The sequence below is a fragment of the Dryobates pubescens genome, chromosome 31 (genome assembly GCF_014839835.1).
Source record: "Dryobates pubescens isolate bDryPub1 chromosome 31, bDryPub1.pri, whole genome shotgun sequence".
Classification (NCBI taxonomy): domain Eukaryota; kingdom Metazoa; phylum Chordata; class Aves; order Piciformes; family Picidae; genus Dryobates; species Dryobates pubescens.
The window spans coordinates 3,908,332-3,929,511 of record NC_071642.1 but is presented as its reverse complement, the minus strand read 5'-3'; the positions used below and the strand labels follow the sequence as shown (position 1 = coordinate 3,929,511).

Sequence of the window (21,180 nt, the reverse complement as noted above, 5' to 3'; positions counted from 1 at the left end):
CGCACCTGTCCCCGGGGTGGGGTCCCTGCCCTCGCCCCCTACCCGGTCCCTGCTGTGGGGCGGGGTGGGGGGCGTCCTCGTTCCTGGTCCCCTTTCGGGCTCCTGCAACCGGGGCCCCTGCTCTGAGTCCCCTTACTCCCGGTGTTCTCCCCCGGAGCTGGGGGATTCTCGGCCTCTCCTCGCGTCCTGGTTCTGCCCTGCCGGGGGTCCCGGTGCCAGCTCTGCCCCCGCTACTCACAAGCGCTCAGCACTGCAGCGGGCAGGGCACGGGCAGAGGGAAGCTGCCTGCCCGGGGCAGTGGGGAGGGGACAATCCGGACACCTCTCCCTGTCCGGGTGCCCTGTCACCGGGGTCAAAGTCGCTGGGATGGGCTGAGCCGTCCTGGGGAGCTGATCTTCAGAGCCGCTCCCGGAGGACACTCACCGATGTCTAATAGTGAGGCTGGGCGCCCCCCCGGGGATTCCCTCTGCCCAACCACCCCCCAGCCCCATAGTGTGTTGTGTAGCAGAGAAGTGGGCTGGGGTTCCACCGATTCTGGAGGTGATGGCCCGGCGGTGCCCTGGAGCAGGAGCCACAGGCTGGATGCCCCCTGGGACAGGGTCTGTGGGTCCAGCAGCTGCAGCCTCCTTGCAGCAGGGAGGATGTTGGAGGGCTGCTGCATGCCCTGGTCTGACTCGTCAGGTCCCTCCTCCCCCTTGGCAGACAATGCCCTGGCACACCGAATGGTGGAGCAGCTGGAGGGGGGTGGGTCTGGCGGCTGGCCTGTAATGAGGAGGGGGCTGCGTATCCCTGATCCATAGGACAGCAGCGAAGGGGCCTGGGGGGAGCAGGGGCAGTCCCCAAACACTGTGGCCGTTCCCATCCTCACTGGCCTCCCCTGGGGTGGGCACGGATTGAGGGTGGGAGTGAGTACCTTCCATGCATGAGGAGCTGGGAGGGAGGGATGGTGGGAGGGAGGCTTTGTGGTGCTTTCCGTGGCCCCCCACCCACCCTGGCCCCCTCTGGGCTCTCAGTGGGGAGATGAGCTCAGGCAGCTCCGGCTCCAGCTCCTGCCATTGTTGTCCCTGGGAGAGGAGCTGGGATGCGCCATTGTTCTCCCCGGGAGCTGCCGAGCCCCAGGCCTGCAAAGCCGCCCCCTGCAGGGGCCACGGCCCCAGCTTGCTGCGATGGTTCCAGCTTGTGCCCTGGAAGGGGCTGTGATGGGGGCAAGGCATCACCCCAGAGCCACCTCCTGAGGGAGCAGAGCCCAGTCACAGCCCCCAGCCCCTCTGTGGGAAGGGACAAGAGGAAGACACCGCCATGGGACAGATGCTGTGGTGCTGGCTGGGAGGGTGGCACTCTTGGGTCCGTTGGCACAGTGAGAGGTTCTCCAAGGCCAGGACATCTCCTCACATCCTCACAACCCCTCTCCCACTCACCACTCTCCCCACAGCGGCTCCATCATCTCCCTCAGAGGAAGCTCCTCTCATGGAGTCACAGAACAGTTGGGGCTGGAAGGAACCTTCAAGATCATCCAGTTCCAACCCCCTGCCATGGGCAGGGACACCTCCCACCAGCACAGCTTGCTTAAGGCCTCATCCAGCCTGGCCTTCGACACCTCCAGGGAGGGGGCAGCCACAGCCTCCCTGGGCAACCTGTTCCAGTGTCTCCCCACCCCCACTGGAGACTTTCTTCCTCCAGCCCTCCCGTGACTCCTGGAGCTTAGGTGCTTTAGGGAACCTTGTGCAGATTCCTTGCTATGGTGAAAGGTATCTGAAGCCTCCAGAGACACGAGCTGGGAGATCCCAGGATTCCCAGCAGCCCCTAGATTTGTGTGTGTGTGTGTTTAGTTTATTGTGTTGCCCTGGGAATAAAGAAAATCGTTCAAAGATTACACTCCAGACTGGGGCATAATTGCCGTGCAGCACCAGAGGCTCCTGCTGGCTCCAGAGGGAACGTTCCCCAAACCCCGCACGGCTGAGCGGCTCCGACGAGCAAATACCCACACAAAATCCATCCCCCTGCAGGCCACACGCAGCTCCCGCAATCCTCTTAACCACCCCGGGGCCCTGCGGATTAGCCCCCGCCGCGGCTCACATGCGCCGGGCTGGCAGCGCCGGGGCGGAGGGCAGGGGCTTTAACCCGGGGTCCCACCAGGACGCTTCCCACGGAGCCTGGCAGCTGGGCACGTCCCAGGGGGAGGGTGGATTTGGGGAAGGGTCGAGGCTACTGCCCTCATCCCCACCGGCCCTTGCCTCTTCACCTGGGAGCCCTAAGTCTTTCGGGGGTTGGTTCTTGGGGGCGCTGTCCCTGGAAGGAAGGAAAGAAGGGAAGAAGGGAGGGAGGAAGGGAGGAAGGGAGGAAGGGAGGAACGAAGGGAAGAAGGGAGGGAGGAAGGGAGGAAGGGAGGAAGGAAGGGAGGAAGGGAGGAAGGAAGGGAGGAAGGAAGGAAGGAAGGGAGGAAGGAAGGAAGGAAGGAAGGGAGGGAGGGAGGAAGGGAGGAAGGAAGGAAGGGAGGAAGGGAGGAAGGAAGGAAGGGAGGAAGGGAGGAAGGGAGGGAGGAAGAAAGGGAATTCCCAGGCCGCCTTCTTTGGGGAAATCCCCCACCAGCCCCAGGCAGCAGCTTTGTTCTTTTCCCTCTGTTTTGTTGTTTGGATTTTTGTTGGGTTCCTTCTTTCTTTCTTTCTCTCTTTCTTTCTCTCTTTCTTTCTTTCTTTCTTTTTCTTTCTTTCTTTTTCTTTCTTTCTTTCTTTCTTTCTTTCTTTCTTTCTTTCTTTCTTTCTTTCTTTCTTTCTTTCTTTCTTTCTTTCTTTCTCTCTTTCCTTCTTTCTTTCTTTCTTTCTTTCTTTCTTTCTTTCTTTCTTTCTTTCTTTCTTTCTTTCTTTCTTTCTCTCTTTCTTTCTTTCTTTCTCTCTTTCTTTCTTTCTTTCTTTCTTTCTCTCTTTCCTTCTTTCTTTCTTTCTCTCTTTCTTTCTTTCTGTTATTTTTATTTTCCTCCCCCCCCATTCTGGGCTGCATTCCTGGCTGATCTCACAGCTTTGGCAAACAGGGATTTTATCACAAGTCTCAGCGTTCCCCTCGAAGCCGCCGGGTCACGGGATTAGGGCAGAGCCGACGGCGGGCTGGGGCAGCGATAGCGAGAGGGAGAAAGGGGAGTTCACACTCTGCTGCCTGCAGCCTGGGGGGGACCTTTTCCTCCCTTTTTCCTCCCTCTTCCTCTCTCTTCTTCCCTTTTCCTCCTCTTTCCTCCCTTTTTTCCTCCCTTTTCCTCCCTCTTCCTCCTTCTTCCTCCCTCTTCTTCCCTTTTCCTCCTTCTTATTCCCTTTCTTCCTCTCCTCCCTTTTTCCTCCCCTTTCCTCTTTTTTTCCTCCCTTTCCCTCCTTCTTCCTCCCTTTTTCCTCCCTCTTCCTCCTTTGTCCTCCCTCTTCCTCCCTTTTTTCCTCCCCTTTCTTCCCTTTTTTCCCTCCTTCTTCCTCCCCTTTTTCCTTCCCTTTCCTCCCCTTTCCTCCCTTTGCCTCCTTCTCCAGCTCCCCAGCGCTGGGAATGGAGCAATCCCATTCCCACAGGGAGCAGAGGGGCCGATGCCGGTGGATTTGGCTCCACAGTACCCAGACAGGGCCTCGCCGCGGAGCAGCGAGTGGGAGCATTCCCATTCCCATTCCCACGGGCGTGGGGCCAGCGGCTGGGCTCGCATGGGGCACACCCCGGCAGGAGGGTGCAGCCCAACCGCTTCACCTCCGCCCTCCCGCCCGCTCCGGCACTGCCGGCACCACTGGGGTGGGGGGAGGTGCAGGGCTCTGTGTGTGAGGGGGTCTCAGGTCCCCCCCTCACCGAACCCTGAAGCCCACGGGGCCGAGCGGCTCAGCCTTAGTCACGGTGGCGAACGGTGAGTCACGGTGCCCCGGCGGCGCGCTCAGGTGAGCCATCACTCACTGCCGTGAGTAAGGAGCTGCTGATTCCCACCCTCCTGACACCGAGCCAGGCACGACCCTCACCATCAGAGCCCCCGAGACCCCCCCCTATGTCCTGCTGCGCTCGTGCTGGGTGTCCCTGGGCAGGCCGGCGGTGCCCGCGCCGGTGCCACTGGTGGGGCTGTAAACACCCAGGCGTGGCCTTAGAAACACACAAACGGCTCCGTTGTGTTTTGCAGCTCCTGGGGACGTGTCCTGGTGGCCCTTGGCACCGTGTCCGGGTGGCGCAGCCTGGGGACACCCAGCACAGCCAGGGCTGGTGGCTCAGCCCGGCCTCGCCTGCCTGCGCCTTGGCTCTGGGGCACTCCACATCCCCCCCCCGGGGGCTCTGCCCATCGCCTCAGGCCTGGCTGAGCCAGGAGAGCCCCAGAGATGAAGTCACCCCTGGGGTGACTCAGGCATCCACCCAGGAATGGGGGGGACAGGCGCCCCAATGCACCCTGTGGGCAGGGGAGACCCCAGCCCAGGGTTGGGATGAAGCAGCTCCCAGCCGTGACGTGGGGCGGCTGGGGCAGGGGGAGTCACCCACCCACAGCCTGGCCCCGGTCCTGGCAGGATGGCAAATCCCTCTGGGTAGAGCAGGTGTGAGGCCATACTTGGCTGTGCCAGGCTGTGGCCCCCGTGAGGCCAGGGCTATTCTCAGCTGCCTGAGCTCACCACGGTCCCCTTCAGGACGCTGAGCTCCCTGTCCCCACTGACGCAGGGTGAGTGACTCCCTGCCCTTGGCTCTGCTGCCAGCCCCTCACGCTGCTGGCCTCTGGCCAGGACCCACTCATCTCTGCCTGTCCCCTGTCGCTCTCTGGAGCAGGACACGGCCAGGTTGGCTCAGCTGTGCCCCAACCAGCTGACCCCAGCCCTGCCTGGGCTCTGGCAGCCACCAAAACACTGCTCCAGGGCTGGGGGCATCTCCCCCAGCTTGCTTCCCTCCTGTACCAGCTGCACTGGCACCGACTACATCCAGCCTTGCCCTGTGCCACTGCCCTTCTGCCCCTGCAGCTCCTGTTTCCTCCTGCCTGAGCTCCACGCTGTGCCCCAGCCCACACCAAGTGCTGGAGGCGGTGTGGCAATCGCAGAAATTGGGGTCAGGAGAGGTCTTGGAGGTTGCATCAGCACCGTGGGCGCAGGCTGCCAGGCTGTGCCCACCAATGAAACCCTCCCCCGGGCACAGGCTGGAGGCTGAGGCTCCCCACTGGGGCAGGACCCATCGGAGCCCTGAGAACGTGGGCGGCCAGCCCCTGCCAGGGTGAGAGAGGGCGCCTGAGCCACGAACCTCACCTGCTGAGAGGAACCAGAGCCCTGCCACCCTGCCCCCCTCCCTGCCCTGGAAAGCCCCTTCCCAGCCTGGCCTTCGGATGGCCCCGTGCCAGCCTCAGCCCAGCACCAGGCGGCTGCTTCCCAGCCGCCGCAGCGTTTCTTGGTTTGCCTTAAATCATCGGCTCCAGGAGTCAGAGGACAGCTCAGCTTGTTGTTGTTATTGTTGTTATTATTATTATCATCATCATCATCATTATTATTATTATTATTATTATAAATGCTGAAGCAAGTTGCCAGCCCTGGGGAGGGGAAGGACCAAGGATTTTGGCAGCCTCTCCTCGGGTCGGGTACATGCTGAACCTCACTCCTAAAATGAACCAAGCTCATGAAGCAGGGTGAAAGTTACAGCCCCCACCTCATCCCATCCCATCCCATCCCATCCCATCCCATCCCATCCCATCCCATCCCATCCCATCCCATCCCATCCCATCCCATCCCTCGGCTGGGGTGGTTTGTGGTCCAGCCTGGCTGAGAGCAGAGCTGAGGCTGCCCTGGCCACAAGCCAGCCAGCACCACCTGCACCACCCCAGGCCTCTGCTGGTGTCCTGGGGCTGAACCCCTCAGCCCACAGCCATGGCACCACCACCCCAAAATTCACCCCAAAGCTGCCCCAGACTTCACTTGCCCCCTGGTGTGGGCTCAGGGGGCACCCTGCTGAGAGGAGCATCGCCTAGGGGCAGGGAGTGTGGCTGCCAAGGGCAGGCTGAGGCAGTGGTGCCGCCACCACGGACCCTGGCACCCCATCACACCCCAAAGCCTGGCCACTCCTGGGACTACTCACCCCAAAATGCACCGTGGCCACCCCAGAGTGGGTGGGACCAGTGTGTCCCATGATGCATCATGGGGAGTGTAGTCTGGGTGCCCCATTTTGGGGTGCCAGGGTCTGTGGTGGCAGCACCACTGCCTCAGCCCTGCCCCAGGCTGTGGAGAGCTTGGTGCCCCAAGGCCCGTGGGGTATGGCTGGGTGATGGGGGTGTACCAACAGGCAGTGAGCTCGCCTGTGGGTGCCCAAGGTGATGCCCATAGGGGACCTGCCCAATCCTACCCGCACAAAGGGTGGAAGCAGAGCTGGGAGCTGTGGGATGGATCCTGACGAGCCCCAGATCCTGGGCCCAGAGACAGGGGCAGCGATGGTGTGAGGGCCACAGAGCCTGGCATGGGGTGGCATGTCCCACCAGGCTGCCCCAGATGCTGGCACACAGGCACAGGCTCGGCATGGTGGCATCCCTGCCCCGTGCCTGCTCGCTGCTCCGCTTGGAGCTGCATCAGGAATGTGGGAACCTCACCCGGGCCAGGGGGCACGGTGCCAGCCCAGGGCTGCAGGCAACCCTCCACACAGCTTCCCCATCACTGCCTGGGGGGGCTTGGGACTACTGCCAGAGGGGCTGGGGTCCAGTGGGGCAGTTGGCAGCCCTTATGGCACCATGGGCATGGCACCAGGCAGTGCAGACGTGGGCACATGGGCACACCCAGACATGGCTCCTCTGCCAGGGCTGGCACCCCCAGAAGCAGCCAAAGCCGGGGAGGAGGAAGAGGAGTTCCACGAGTGTTTTGTGCCACAGGAAACCCCGAGCCAGGCCAGGCTGGGGACAGAGGGTGGCTCTGCCTCACAGCCTCATCCCTGCCTCACAGCCTCATCCCTGCACACACAATTGCAGCCCCTCTGCTGGCACTGCCCTGCCTGGGTCCATGCACACAGACACTGGCACACACTCTCCCGTGCACGTGGCACACTCATGCCCATGCATCTTCACCCAGGTGGGTGCTGCTCCCACAGCCATGCTCCTGCCTGGCACCGCTGGCACACATCCCCCTGCTGTGGGCGCTGGCACCCCCTCTCTTCCCAGCGAGGCCACGGAGCCTCCTGCTCTGCCCTCCCTGCCCTGGTGAGGGCAGGGGACGCTGCCACACGTCCTGCCACGTGGCCTCAGTGCCCGGTGCCGCCACCCCTGACCCCAGGTCCTGGCGCTGCTCAGGGCTGGCTCCAGGCTTGCCCACGGCCGGGGTTTATTCTGGGAACGGCAGCAGGAAATCCCGGCAGGGAGGAGAGCAGGACCCTGCCGGCTGCGGCTGGAGGCATGGACGCCCCTGCCCTGTGCCCTGTGCCGCTGGACACGGGCACCGGGGAATCTCAGCACCTCTGGGCAGGGCTGGCTCTTGCCTCCCCTCCTTGGGGGGCCACCCCGCACCCCTTCCCCAGCTCGGATCGGGGGTCGGGGGGTGGGGATGGTGCCCGGAGTGGGGGTGAGTCAGCGCAGAGCGAGGAGCAGATGGAGGAGTCCAGCCCTGGGCAGGACCTACTGTGCCACATTCCCCAGCGCCCAGACACGCTGCGGGGAGACCGGCTGGGCTCAGCCTGGCGAGGGAAACTGAGGCATGGGCCAGGGAAGTGACTCACCCAGCCTGCGCCGTGGCCTTCTAAATGCCCTGCTGGGGTTAGATAATGGGCGGAAGGATCAGAGGGAGCCCAACAACCTCTCATTACACCTCTGGCTCCCCACAGTGCCTTCAGCTCCCGATGGAGACCTTGGGCCGTGCCAGGCCGGTGCCCTGCCCCGAAAGGCTCCTGGCTCACCCCGCGTGTGCCGGGCGGCTGCTGGCGTGGGCTGGGGCACGCCCTGGCACACCACGTGCCAGCGAGGGACGTGGGGGCTGGACCCGAGCCTGGCCAGCGCCAGCTGCCTGCAGAGCCTGGAGAGGAAGCCAGGTGCTTCTCCAGCCCCTTGCCTGGGCGATGCCAAGAGTGTCCTGGGATGCCCCCGGGCTGGCAGCCCCTCCGGCTGGCACTGACCGTGAGGCTTCAGCACCCACTGGGCAGGGACTGGAGCTCCTCGGCTGCATCAGCCACGGGGATGGGAAACTTTGAGCTGCTTGTGATGGGGAGGGGATGGAAGCGCTGCACTGGGGCTCTCCTTCTGCTTTTCTTCCTTCTCTCCTCCCTTGCAGGGGGCAAATGGTGCCGAGAATCCAGCTGTGGGCTCACACTGAGGCTGGATAGTCCTCCAGACAAGGCTGGGTGGCCGGCAAAAAGCAGTTCCCAGGGCACCATCCTGCTGTGGTGCTTGGTGCTGTGCACGGCTGGGGTCGGGAGGAGCAAGGGTGCTGCCGGCAGGGCTGGGCTGGCGTCGGGTGCTCTCTGCAGGATTAGGTTTTGAGGGGAAATGCGATACGGCAGCGATAGGTTAGGCTGCAGGCGATTAGATCAACCTGTGGGTTTGGGAGCAGCAGCAGAGAGAGGCTCTTGGGTAACCTCTGCCACCCTCCCCGGGGCAGCACGGCCCCCACCAGCCCCCACCCTCACCACCAAAAATGCAGCCACGTCGTCACTCCTGCTGCGACAGAAAGCCGGAGCCTGGGGAGCCCACTCGTGCTCGGCGTGGGGTGGTGGTGGGGGAGAGGAGCTCGGCCGAAGCAGAGCCAAACTAAAGCAAAATCGAAACTGGCCCTGCAGCAGCCCCGGCCCCACCTGCCCCTCTCCAGGCAGCCTGCGAAGCCAAAAGCATCAGCTGAGGGTTCACAGGAGCTGAGCTTCCAAAGGGAAACGCTGCCCGTTGAGCCCCCAGCCCCCCCCGGCCCTTCCCTTTTCCTTTGCTGAACCCACGGTGAATTCAGAAAGCTCCTGGCTGGGGTCCTGCGCAATGCCTGGCACAGCCTGGCGCCACTTATCCTCACTCTGCTCCTCCTGGAGCAGGTACCTGCAGCCTCTAGACCCCTCCCCCCCAACACACCATAGAGCTGTCCCGGACCCTCCGCAGGTTGCACCCCAGGGCCCCTGCGTGCCCATGTCCCAGGCGACCAGGAACAAAGAGGCTGCAGCCCAGCTGGTCCTGGCTCTCCAAAGTGGGACGGGGATGTAAAGCAGCCCTGGCCGAGCACGGCTGGAGCAGACGGGGGCATGTGGGGTGCAGGACCCCCTCCCCAGCTGATGGTGCTGTTGGAGGGGCCCCTGCCTGCCCCCCTCGCTGCGGGGTGCTCTGGCTTTCCCCATGCCACGCTGAGAGCCTGCAGGAGCTGCCCGCGGGGTTGTTTTGCAGCCCCCTCCTCCAGCAGGACCCCACACCCGTGGGGTGCCCCAGCTGGGCCGGGAGATGCAAGGGGCTGCAGACAGCCGGGGTCGGGGGCCGGAGCCCATCTGCTGGGACAGGATGTGGAGCCGGACGGGGGACACAATGTGGGGAAGCAACGAGGGGCGAGCAGGGACAGGGACATCCCGCATCCGGGAAATCCCCGGCTAGGAGAGAGCGAGATCCCGGCCCCTCCAGCCCCCAGCCCTCCAGGTGTGCTCAGGGAGAGGGCATAGCAGGGACAGAGACAGCCCCAACTCCTCCTGGCCCCTCACATCCCCCCCTCCCATGCCGGGCACTCCCTAACACCCTGCACCTGCCTGGCCCGGGGGGTGCCCTGCCTGCAGCAGCCTGTCCGCGGGCAGCTGGGACGCCAAGGAGCTGGTTGTGCTGGGTGCCCGGGGTGGGAGCAGGGTCTGCTCAGCCCACACAGGTGTGGCCACGCCGGCTGCAGGCAGGGAAGCTCCGCACCCGGCCGGCCTCGTCTTGCTGGGTGGCAGGAGCCTCCCGCGCCGCTCTCCACCCCGGGGCGGGCAGGGCTGGCACACCCCAGCATTACGCTCCAGAGCAGCTGCCGGCGCTGCCCGGGCAGGGAGGGGGTGGCAGGGCCAGGGCAGAGCCGGTCAGCACGGCCAGGTGTGGATGGGGGATGGCGAGAAGCCACCGCCTGTCCTGTGCGTGGCTCTCGCCCTTCCTTCGTGGGCCACCCGGAGCCCCGCGGTGTCCCCTGCACACAGATGCACACAGATGGGGTCAGGCTCAGCAGCTGCTCGGGACGTGCCCTGCGGGGCTGCGGCTCACAATGACCCCATTGAGGTGTGGGGAGACAGAGGAAGGGGGGGGATGGGATACCCGAGGTTGCGGTGGCAGAAGTGACTCCAGTGTCACGGCAGTCCTCAATCCCTCCTATTGACACCCCTTTGGCACATGGGCAGCCCTTGAGGCAGTGGGGGCGAGGGCGCTGCCATCTCCTCCTCCCCGCCACATGCTGGGGCATCCCAGAGGGCAGCCGGTCCTGCCCCCTCCCCCTCCAGCTTCCCCTCCCCACCCCGGGCCCCCAGCCCGGCGCCAGCCCCGCCAGGAAGAGCCCCGCACTGGGGCCAGCTGCAGTCGCTTCCTCCCAGTCAGCTCCGCCAGCAACTGGGGGAGCTGGTGGGGAATTTTGAGCCCAAACCGAGCTGTGGACGGAGCCCTGGGACTTGCTGGGGCTCACACTGGGACAGCTGGGTGCTGGATGCTGTGTTCCAGCCGGGAACTCCTTGGGAACCTCCCAGCTTTACCAAGGGCGAAGTCCCGGCACATCAAAGGCAGGCGGGGGCACGGGAAACCGGGCAGGAGCCTTTGGTCCCTGCCAGCGCCCAGCTCTGCCACCCCGCAGTGCTCCCACTGCCCCGCACCAGGGTCCCGTGTTGGCACACCTGGGTGCAGGGCTGTGCCCCCCTCCCCCCCCCCGCAGCGTGGCACCCTGCCCATCGCTGTGGCAACAGCCACCAGCTCCGGCTGTATTTTCTGCACCGGGGCTGCCGTGGGAACCTGGACCGGTGCCACCTCATTCCGCTCGGGCTCTCTGGGCTGTCTTTGTAGCCGGCATCGAGCCCAGCTGGCAGCAGCTTCCTCCCCGGCCTCCCCCTGCCCCGCACGGGTCATGGCCCCGGCTGGGGGTGGGGTGGTGGAGCCTGGTGGGAGGAGGCTTCGTTCAGACCCCCAGCACAGGCCCCCTCTGCCCTCTCCACACACCCTGCGGCTTTGGGCTGGCTCCAGGCTTGCCCCAAGCGAGGGTTGTGCCCACAGCCCCCAAATCCCTGCCAAGGCACCTGGGACCACAGGGCAATGTGCCATGCCCCTCGCTCGACCCCAGCAACCCCCGGGGGGGGAGGTGTGTGTGTTTGGGGGGTGGGTGGGGGTAACCCCAAAACTGGCATCCCTGAGCAGCACACTGCAGCAGAAGATTCTGGGATTCCCATGTTCCCCTCCCTGCTCTCCACAGCCTGCCAGTGGCTGTCCCCAGCTGTGCCTCAGTTTCCCCAGGAGAGAGAAGTTGCCCCGGGCCAAGGGTTTGGCTGGCTCGCCAGCGCGGCGCTGCAGGGCTCTTGGCCCAGGAGCTGCACGGCAAGCACCATCCTGCTGCCTGCAACACCCTGCCCTCTGCAGCACCCGCTGGCAGCTGCTCCTGCACCCCGATTTCAGAAGGGGAGGCCGAGGCGGGGGGGCGGGGGGGGGGGGTGGGGGAAGACGACACAGAGCTCCCCACAGTTCCACTGCCATCTGCCGGCAAATCACCCACCCCCCACCCCCCCCGAAAGAAAAAACCAACCCAGCTCAGCACCCAGAACCCGCGGCTGGGCCAGATCCTGCCCCGATCCCGGGTCCCCTGCCTCTGCCCGCGGGGATTTTTCCCAGAGCCCTGCCATGCTCCCCAGCACGGGGGCCACGTGCGTGGGAGGTCAGTGGAAAAGGAGCATTTTCCAGCTCTGGAAAGCCAGGGGAAAAAAAGGTTAGAGGACGGAACGATTAACGCAGCGCGGGTTAATCATTAGAGCCGCGCTCCCCCCGCAGGAGGAAGTTGCGAGGAGACGGCCTCCGAGCCACCCAAGGGCAACGTGGCCCAAGGACATGGCCAGGCTCCTGCTGCCAGCCTCCTGCTGCCAGCCTCTGCAGACCTTCCCACGCTGGCACCGGGGCCACAGGCCAGCAACCCGTGGCCACGGGGGGCCGGGGAAGGGTCCTAGCTGCAGCCGGGTGCCACAAAGCCTTGGCAGGGAGCTGCCGGGCGCTGGGGCTCCCCAAGCTCCTGGGGAGGGGGGGGAGGGGGGTTGTGAGTGGAGCTGCTGCCCTTTATCACCCACAGCCAGGGCCGAGGGGGCAGCGCCTGGTGTCGCAAGGTGGGCACTGAGGACACGAGGTGATAGCAGCAGCTCAGCACCGCGGGGCTGGGGCAGGGAAAGGGGAGGCTCTGCCCGGTGAGTCAGAACTGCCGGGAGCTGGGGGGGGGACTCCTGGGGCTGCGGCGGGAATTCGGGGTTTGGTTTTCCTGCCGAGAGATGAGAGCTTGAACCTTTCCCCTGCATTCAAGAGCTGGGTGTGACAGTGGAAAGGCCGAGCGGCCAAGCACGGGGAGGGGACATGCGGCAGCCGGAGAATGAACCCAGCGGAGCCTGGTCCCTCTCGGAAATCATCCCCCAAGAGGAGCGACGCCGTCGGCACCGCCGGCAGAGAGGGTGATGATGCTTCACTTTCCGAGCACTCCCCAGCCCAGCTCCCCACCCTCCATCTGGCAGCAGAAGATGCAAGTCATGGGTGAAAGCCCTCGCTGGAAAGGAAGGCGGAGGGTGGCAGCCGCCCCCCGCCCCGCTCACGCCGTTTTCCAGGCAGCCCTTCCCCTCCTGGCCTTAGCACTTCCCTCGCACGCCCACCCCGCCCCGAAAGCCGGAGACAAACATCCTGGGCTCCCGGAATAACTCTGCTGATGCTCCCAGCCCTGTGTCCTCCTTGCTGGAATGGGGACCAAGGCACTGCCTCGGCACCCACCGCCCCGAAAAGCATCGAGGGAAGACCCTTTTGCCCCAGTCCTGCATCCCAAGGGCAAGTGGCAGCGCTCCAGGGACAGCCAGCTGGAATAGCTCCGGGAGACACCGGTCTGGGGAGGAGAGGAGGGAGGATTCACCACTGAGTCACATCAGGGGTGGTCCACACCAGGGCCTGACCCCCAGCTGTCCCTGTCCAGGTCCATCCCTGCAGCGCTGAGGCCAAGCTGGGAGCAGGGAAGGGTTTTTGCCCTCCAGCTCAGCCGTAGCCGCACATCTCCTGCACCAAGCAGAGGCAGAGAGACCATTTTGGCGGCATCCAGCGGGATGTGACTGATGGAGGCTCCAGCGTGGGCAGAGGGAGCGAGAGCTGAGCGCAGGGAGCCGGGGGAGGAGAACGCCCACGCTGACAGCCCCAGATAAGGAGCGGCGAGAGGAGAGGACAGAGGTGAGGGGCTCCGAGCCCAGGGCACGCCAGGGGCACCCCGAGAATGGGGAGAGCCTGGGGATCCACCCCCACACATCACCCTGCACCCCCAAACTGCGGGGCAGGGCGAGAGGGGCTGCAGTGCCCGGGTGCAGGATCCTGCCCAGCACTGCTCCAGTCCTGCCTGGCAGTGCCAGCGGCTTGGCAGAGTGGCGTTTGGGGAAAAGCCCTTTCCCCACACCCCGCTCGGGGGGAGGGGGGGAGCAGTCTGATGGGGTCACTGCCACCCCTTGGGGGTGGGGACCTTGGGGTCCCTCCCTCAGCCACCCGCGTGTCCTGGCCGCTCCCCCTCTCCAAACCAGACTACAAGTCCCAGCAGGCACCACAGCCAAGGGCACTGTGCGAGGGGTGGGCACGGCCAGATGGCTGCCACCCCTCCTCCCTTCATCCCCTCCCCCCCCGCCCCTTCCCCACCGGCAGCGCTGGCGGGAGGCAGTGGGAAGGAGCTGGTGAGAGGACGCTGACGGAGACACTTCTTTCCCAGCCTAAAAATAGCAGCTGGCCGTTTCCCCAGCTTCCCGGCCTCGCCAACGCGCTTCCATTAGATGAAATAAAGCGAAAAAAATACACACACACACAAAAAATAAAAAGCCAAGAACCAACCCCCCGCTTTCCCCTTCCCCCCCCCCCCCAAAAAAATAAGCCAAGCACCTTCCGTCAGAGCGGGCGGCGGCGTGCGGCGGTGCCGGGAATAGAAAGCGGGGAGAGGGGAGAGCGGCAGCGAGCGGAAGAGGCAGCGGAGCTGCTCCGCCGTCCCCAGCTATTCCCGAGACGTTTTAATTAGCGCTCGCTCTGCCTCCGAGGCTTTGCTCAGGCGAGGCACAACGCGTGACCTTTGGAGAAGCAGCAGGGGGGAAAAAAGGGGGGGGGGGGCGGCCCCCGAAAAGGAAGGGGGGGGGGGAAGAGAGGAGAAAGGGGGGGGGGAAGAGAGGAGAAAGGGGGGGGGGAAGAGAGGAGAAAGGGGGGGGGGAAGAGAGGAGAAAGGGGGGGGGGAAGAGAGGAGAAAGGGGGGGGGGAAGAGAGGAGAAAGGGGGGGGGGAAGAGAGGAGAAAGGGGGGGGGGAAGAGAGGAGAAAGGGGGGGGGGGAAGAGAGGAGAAAGGGGGGGGGGAAGAGAGGAGAAAGGGGGGGGGGAAGAGAGGAGAAAGGGGGGGGGAAGAGAGGAGAAAGGGGGGGGAAGAGAGGAGAAAGGGGGGGGGAAGAGAGGAGAAAGGGGGGGGGGAAGAGAGGAGAAAGGGGGGGGGGGAAGAGAGGAGAAAGGGGGGGGGGAAGAGAGGAGAAAGGGGGGGGGGAAAGAGAGGAGAAAGGGGGGGGGAAGAGAGGAGAAAGGGGGGGGGGAAGAGAGGAGAAAGGGGGGGGGGAAGAGAGGAGAAAGGGGGGGGGGAAGAGAGGAGAAAGGGGGGGGGAAGAGAGGAGAAAGGGGGGGGGGAAAGAGAGGAGAAAGGGGGGGGAAAGAGAGGAGAAAGGGGGGGGGAAAGAGAGGAGAAAGGGGGGGGAAAGAGAGGAGAAGGGGGGGGGAAAGAGAGGAGAAGGGGGGGGGAAAGAGAGGAGAAAGGGGGGGGGAAAGAGAGGAGAAAGGGGGGGGGGAAAGAGAGGAGAAAGGGGGGGAAAGAGAGGAGAAGGGGGGGGAAAGAGAGGAGAAGGGGGGGGGAAAGAGAGGAGAAAGGGGGGGGGGAAAGAGAGGAGAAAGGGGGGGGGAAGAGAGGAGAAAGGGGGGGGAAGAGAGGAGGAAGGGGGGGCACAGGAACGGGGTGGGGGGCAAAGGGAGAATAAAGGCAGCACTGAAAGGCAGTGGAGCAGCCTCAGAAGCTGGGACGTCGCTGGGCTCCGGCGTCAGGCACGCTGAGGCTTTTAATAAGCTCCAGAGTGAGAAATTTAACACCACAGGCACTATTTTTGATCCCTTGGTGAAGGGAGGGAGGGGAGAGACAGAGGGAGCGAGAGGAGGGGGAGGAGGAGGAGGTGGTGGTGGTGGTGAGGAGAAGGAGGCAGCCAAGATTACATCCTGGGTGGCAGCGGCCAGAAATAGCCTTGCCCCTGCTCCCGGAGCAGCAGGCAGCCAAGCTGGTGGCCCACGGGGAGGGCAGGCAGGAGGCTGGGCCTGCTGTCCACACAGGAGAGCCAGTGTGTGGTGGCAGGCTGGGAGAGTGCAGGTGAAAGGGGATCAGAGCCAGGTGGAGGGGTTGCAGCCCCACGGGGGGCAGTGGCTGTCTCAGCTGGTGAGCCCACGGCGTGGGGGCTGTGCTTCCAGGGAGAGGCAGGGAGGATGGCAGCGAGCAAGGAGCCTGGCAGCAGATGGTGCTGCTGGCAAGACAGGTCCCTGGGTGTCTGGCACAGGCAGAACCTGCCCCTGGCTCCAACCTGCTCCTTCCCAGCACTGCTGCTGCTTCTGGAGGCGTGTGGGGACCGGCGAGCTGCCTGCAGACACACCAGCTCCTCCCAGCTCCTCCCAGCTGCCTGCAGCCCAGGGCAGCCTCCTTGGCCAGCTCACAGGCCCCCAGGCAAGCAGCAGCTTCAGCAGAGCCTCAGCAGCCACCCCCCACACACAGGGGTGCAGGGAGGACTCCCCACCACCTACAGCAGCTGCTTCCCTCTCCACACCAAGGCCAGCTCCAAGGAACAGGGAGGGGGAAGTTCCCTAGGCTCTATGGAAATGCAGCAGCAGGGAAGGGGGCAGAGCCCAGGCAGCTGCTGTCCAGCTGCAAGGAGGAGCATGAATCACAGAATGGTAGAGGATGAAAGGGATCCCTGGAGATCACCGAGTCCAACCTCCCCTGCTAAAGCAGCATCACCCAGGGCAGGTCACACAGGGAGGAATCCAGATGAGTCTTGAATGTCTCCAGAGGAGGAGACTCCACAACCTCCCTGGGCAGCCTGCTGCAGGCCTCCAGCAGCCTCACACCCAGAGAAGTTTCTCCTCAGGTTGAAGTGGAGCTTCCTGGGCTCCAGTTTGCAAGAGCTGGAAGTGTTCTGGAAGAGGAACTTGAGAAGGAAGAGCTCAGCTGAGGTGAATCCTGCAGCAGCAGGGCCAGGATGGGGCAAGGGGGAGTGGGGGGGAGGCAAGACAGCAGCCCTGGCACAGACCTGTGGCTGCCCTGTGGGTGCCACCTCCAGCACTGCCATAATCCTGCTGGCCCCTGGATTAGTGCAGGTGGCTGACAGCACAGGCAGGGGGTCAGAAAATCTGCCTGAGCAACCTCCAGCAGGTGAATCCCCAGGACAGGACTGGGGGAGGGGGGCGAGGGGCATGTCCCCTTTGCCCTGAGGGAATTGGATCCCCCCCAGAGCAAGAGCCCTGGTGCAGGGCAGGTGCTGCCCACGGGCAGGCAGCCGTGGGCACGCTGTGAGCCGAGGTTTGCTGCCTGGGAAGAAGGCAAAGTGCTGCCAGCAGGGATTTCATCTCCTTTTAATTGCTCAGAGCCTGCTCTCCTCCTCCCTTTGTCCCTCTCCATCTGCACAAGGTGTGGGGGGGGAGGGGGAAGCCAGGACACGGAGGACAACCCCCAAGGGCTTCTCTGCACCGGCCGTGGGATTCCTGCAACACAAGAGGTGGAGTTTGGGTTGGTTTGCAGCAGGGCTGGGCTGGGGCAGAGCCCTGGAGTCTGCTCCCAGGGCTTGGCTCCTGGCTTGGGCTGCTCAGGCACCAGGAGCAAACAAGAGGCAGCAGCCCTCCTGGACCTGACCTCGCTGGCCAAAGAGCAGAAGGACCAGAGGTGAAGTGGGGGAGCTGCTGCCCTGCCTGCTCCAGGAGAGGCTTTGGGTGACTCACCTGCCAGGCACAGCAGTGGCCCAGCTGCCAGCACGTGGGAAGGTGAGGCATGAGGCAGAGTTTTAGCAGGGGAGAGGGAAAAGGGGCCACAAGGGTAAGCAGCTTGGCCTTGCCCACCCTGAGCCAGGAGCTGTTTGTTTTCCAAGGGTACATGGAGCAGAGGCCACATCCTGCTCTGTCCTGGCCCCCCCTCCCCGAGATGCCTGCAGCTCCTCCTGGCAGCAGCACAGCCCCAGCAGGCTCCCAACCCATGGCAGAGGGGCCCAGGGTGGCACCAGGCCCTGCTGCCATCCCAAGAGCCTCCACAAGCCCTTAACAAAGTGGGGGAGCCCAGAAAAGGGAAAGCTTTTGTGTCACTGCTCCCTGAAACCCCAACACAAACCCTTTCTCCTCCCCCACCAGCCTGGGGGCTGCCAGGGGAAGCACGTGGCAGGGGCTGGGCACCTCAGCTGGGACAGAGGTGCCACTCACCTGGATCACTCCAGGGCTTTCACAAGGGCTTCATTAGCTTCTACTTTAATCTGAGCTTCTGCTTTAGCTGCCTCGTCAGACGCTGCAGCCATCTCTGAAACTGCCTTCTCCAGGTTTGATTTTGCAGTCTTGAAGACAAGAGCACAAGGAGTGTGTCACTGGGAGCCCACCACAGGGCAGCTGACCTGCCCCACAACCCACCTCCGAGTCAGCCTCTCCCTTCTCACTCCTCCCTTTCCCTCCCTGCAGTTGTTACCCCACGCACAGGGGCCCCACAGGCCGGCTGAGCCCTTATCAACAGGCCCTGCTGGGAAAACGCTGCTCTGGGGAGTAAGAGGGGTGGAGAGGGGCAAGACCAGCACCTGCCTGAGGGGAGGGAAGTGGCCTGCAGAAGGGTTGGTGACTGCACAGCCCGTGGAGAGGTCAGCCAGGAGGAGCCCTGGGACTTTGACCCTCAGCAGCAGGTGATGGGGAAGCTCAGGGTGAATCATAGAATTGTTTTGCTTGGAAAAGACCTCTGAGATCACTGAGTCCAACCAGCAATCCAACACCACCATGACCATCAAACCATGCTCCCAAGTGCCACGGCCACACCTCCTGCGAACACCGCCGGCGACGGCGACCCCACCGCCGGCACGGGCAGGGCCTGGGCACGCTTCCTACAGCCCCAGGAGGATCTGCAGGCGAGGGAGCAGATCCCTGGTGCAGGAAGCAGCAGGATACTCACAGCCAGGTCCAGCATGTCCATTGTCACTGCCTCCTCTGCCAGCACCTGCACGGTGGAGTCGGCGTTCACCGTGACGGAGCCGCTGCTCACTGCGGAGGCAGGAGAGCAGGGCAGGGTCAGGCAGGGCTGCAGGTCACAGCATCACACAGGATCACAGCACCACACAGGATCTTAGGGGGTGGAAGAGACCTCTGAAGGTCATTGAGTCTGACCCACCCCCCCTGCCAGAGCAGGAGCATAGAACCCAGCACAGGTCACACAGGAACACATCCAGATGGGGCTGGAAAGGCTCCAGAGGAGACTCCACAACCTCTCTGGGCAGCCTGCTCCAGGGCTCTGTGACCCTCACAGGGAAGAAGTTCCTCCTGATGTTGAGGTGGAACCTCCTGGGCTTCAATTTGTATCCATTGCCCCTTAGCCTATCCCAGGGTGCAGCTGAGCAGAGCCTGTCCCCTCCCTCCTGACCCCCAGCCCTCAGATATTGATAAGCATTGATCAAATCCCCTCTCAGTCCTCCCCTCTCCAGACTCAGGGCTCTCAGCCTCTCCTCATCAGGCAGTGCTGCAGTCCCTTCAGCATCTTCACAGCCCTACCTTGGACTCCCTCCAGCAGACCCCTATCCCTCTTAAACTGGGGAGCCCAGAACTGGATGCAGTATTCCAGGTGAGGTCTCACCAGGGCAGAGTAGAGGATGGACCTCCTCAGATGGACCTCCTCTGGGGCTCCACGCTCAGGACAGTGCTGGAGAGCTCATCCCCAGGACCTCCACCATCCCTTAGTCAAAACAAAACCTCAGTGCTCTCCTGGAACCTTTCCCAAGCCCAGCAGGAACTCAGTTCCTACCAAAAGGGAAGCTGCAGCACCGGGTGCTGAGCAGAAGCAACAAAACCTGACCCAGGAGCCTCTAATCACAGAATCCCAGCGTGGTGGGGACTGGAAGGAACCTCTGGATATCATCCAGTCCAACCAGTTTGGCCCTGCAGAGCAGCCCTTGGGAAAGCAGAAATCCTTGCAAGTGCCCCCCCAGGGGCATATCCACCTTGGCTGGCAGCATGCATCACGGTGAGACCCCTCCCCAGGTGGTCTCCCTCCTCCCCAGCTGGACTTACCAAAGTACTTGGTGGCTGTGCCGTCCTCAGCATAGACTGTCACAACTCCTGGTCTGAGGACCTGCAGGGTGGGCACGTGAGAGGCCAGGATGCCAAAGGAGCCTGTCAGAGTGGGCACATCCACCTGCTTCACGTTGGCACCGTTGTAAAACACCTGCAGAGGGAGGGCAGAGCAGATGGCACCAGTCCCCAGGGGTGGAGGGAAGGAGAGCAGCAGCTCCTCGGCCACGGTGGGCAACCTGTTCCCACCCTGAGGGCGCAGCCCAAGGGTTTACCACCCAGCAAGGTGCAACCAGGGCACCCTGCACAGCCACAGGGTGGGAGCAGGGCCGGGCTTTGGAGGAAGGGTCCTGGCAAAAGGGAGTGGGAAAGCGCCGGGAGGCTCGGGAGAGGCGCGGTGGTGGCGGCAGGGAGGCGGCACACGGAGCCGGGAGTGGGCGAGAGGAGAAGGGCGCAGCTGGGAAGAGCACAGGGAGCCCCTGACGCCAGCCGGCACCGCTCCGTCCCACACAGCACCGGTCCCGCCTCGCACCCAGCGCCCTGCCCTGGGACACCGGGGAGCCCGGCCGCCTCCGCAGCCCGGGGCAACCCGGGGCGGGGGCAGGCGGAGGCTGGGTCCCACTCCCGGGAGCGCGGCCAAGAAACTGCTCCGGGCTGGCGGGGCCCCAAGAGCGGCTCCGGGAGGACCAAGGGCCGGGGTTGGAAGAGCAAGAACGTCACCCCGCGGGCCCCGGCAGCGCTGCAGCGGGCGACTGGAGAAAGGAGCAGCCGGCCCGGGAGGGGATCTCGGCAGAGGAGAGCCAGGGGCCGAGGTCACGGCCAAGGGCAGGGCCGGTGACAGCACAGCGAGAGCGGCAGGGAGCACGGCGCAGCCCTCGCACCGCACCACCCTGCTCCGCACCGGGACCGTTCCCAGCCCCAGGGAGTCCGTCCCCCAGTCCCGCCGCTTCCCCCAGGCCCGCTCCTTGCCGGCCCCAAGGGCACTCGCTCCCGCTCCAGCCCCGGCGGCGGCTCCGCAGGCCTCGCCTCGAGGCCCGCAGCCGGGGGGGAAGGTGCCGGTTCGGCCGGCCGGGGCTGGGCCCAGCGGCTACCTGCGTGGGCGAGGCGAAGGTGAAGGCCATGGCGGCCGGCCCGGCGGCGGGCTCGGCATAGCCGCGGGCATGGGGCGGCGGCAGCAGCGGGCGGGTGGCGAGGCGGAGGAGGAGACGGCGGGCGCGGAACATGGCGGCGGCGGCGGGCAAGGACGAGCGGGCGGCGCGGGGCGGGGCCAGGCCTGGCGGGGGCGGGACCACAGCTCCCGGCGTGCCTCGCGCCGCGGCCAGACTACACAGCCCGTGGGGCAGCTGGCGGCGAGTGCGAATGACGTCATCCATGTGCGACGGAGAGCATCATGGGAGCGGTAGTTCTTTACCACCGCCCCCCCGAGTCCTCCTCGGGTTAGGGACGGCTCGGTCCGGAGCGGGGAGCGTGTGTGTGTGTGGGACTGCAGCGCAGGAGGCTTCCCCAGCCTGCGACCTCTCCCCGGGCTGCGACCCTGCGACAGCAGGGGCTGGGGCGGCCCCGGCTCGGTGCAGGCAGGGCTGGTGCGGGCAGGGCACGGTGCGGGCAGGGTTGTGGTACAGGCAGAGCTCTGGTACAGGCAGGGCTGTGGTTCAGGCCAGGAGTTGTGGTTCAGGCAGGGATCTGCGGCGCAGGCAGGGCTGTGATGAAGGCAGGGATTTGTGGGTGCAGGTAGGGATTTGTGGTGCAGGCAGGACTGGTGCAGGC

The 21,180-nt window shown here is 64.5% G+C and overlaps 1 protein-coding gene across 1 annotated transcript; it reads right to left on the bottom strand.

Moving 5' to 3' along the window:
• Positions 1-16,712: 16,712 nt before the first annotated feature.
• On the bottom strand, positions 16,713-20,786 carry ATP5F1D (ATP synthase F1 subunit delta). The gene is made up of 5 exons (XM_054175448.1): positions 20,505-20,786; positions 19,414-19,567; positions 18,305-18,393; positions 17,578-17,705; positions 16,713-16,872 (listed from the first exon to the last, which is right to left on the bottom strand). Exons 1-4 carry the CDS (start codon positions 20,784-20,786, stop codon positions 17,583-17,585), a joined length of 648 nt encoding a protein of 215 aa, XP_054031423.1. The 3' UTR covers positions 16,713-16,872; positions 17,578-17,582.
• Positions 20,787-21,180: the final 394 nt, after the last annotated feature.

Coding starts and splice junctions, on each gene's coding strand:
- ATP5F1D (XM_054175448.1), bottom strand. CDS start 20,786: ATGGATGACGTCATTCGCACTCGCCGCCAGCTGCCCCACGGGCTGTGT. Junction 18,394..19,413: donor CACAGCCACCAAGTACTTTG/GTAAGTCCAGCT, acceptor CTGCCTCCGCAG/TGAGCAGCGGCTCCGTCACG. Junction 17,706..18,304: donor TGGACATGCTGGACCTGGCT/GTGAGTATCCTG, acceptor CTTGTCTTCAAG/ACTGCAAAATCAAACCTGGA.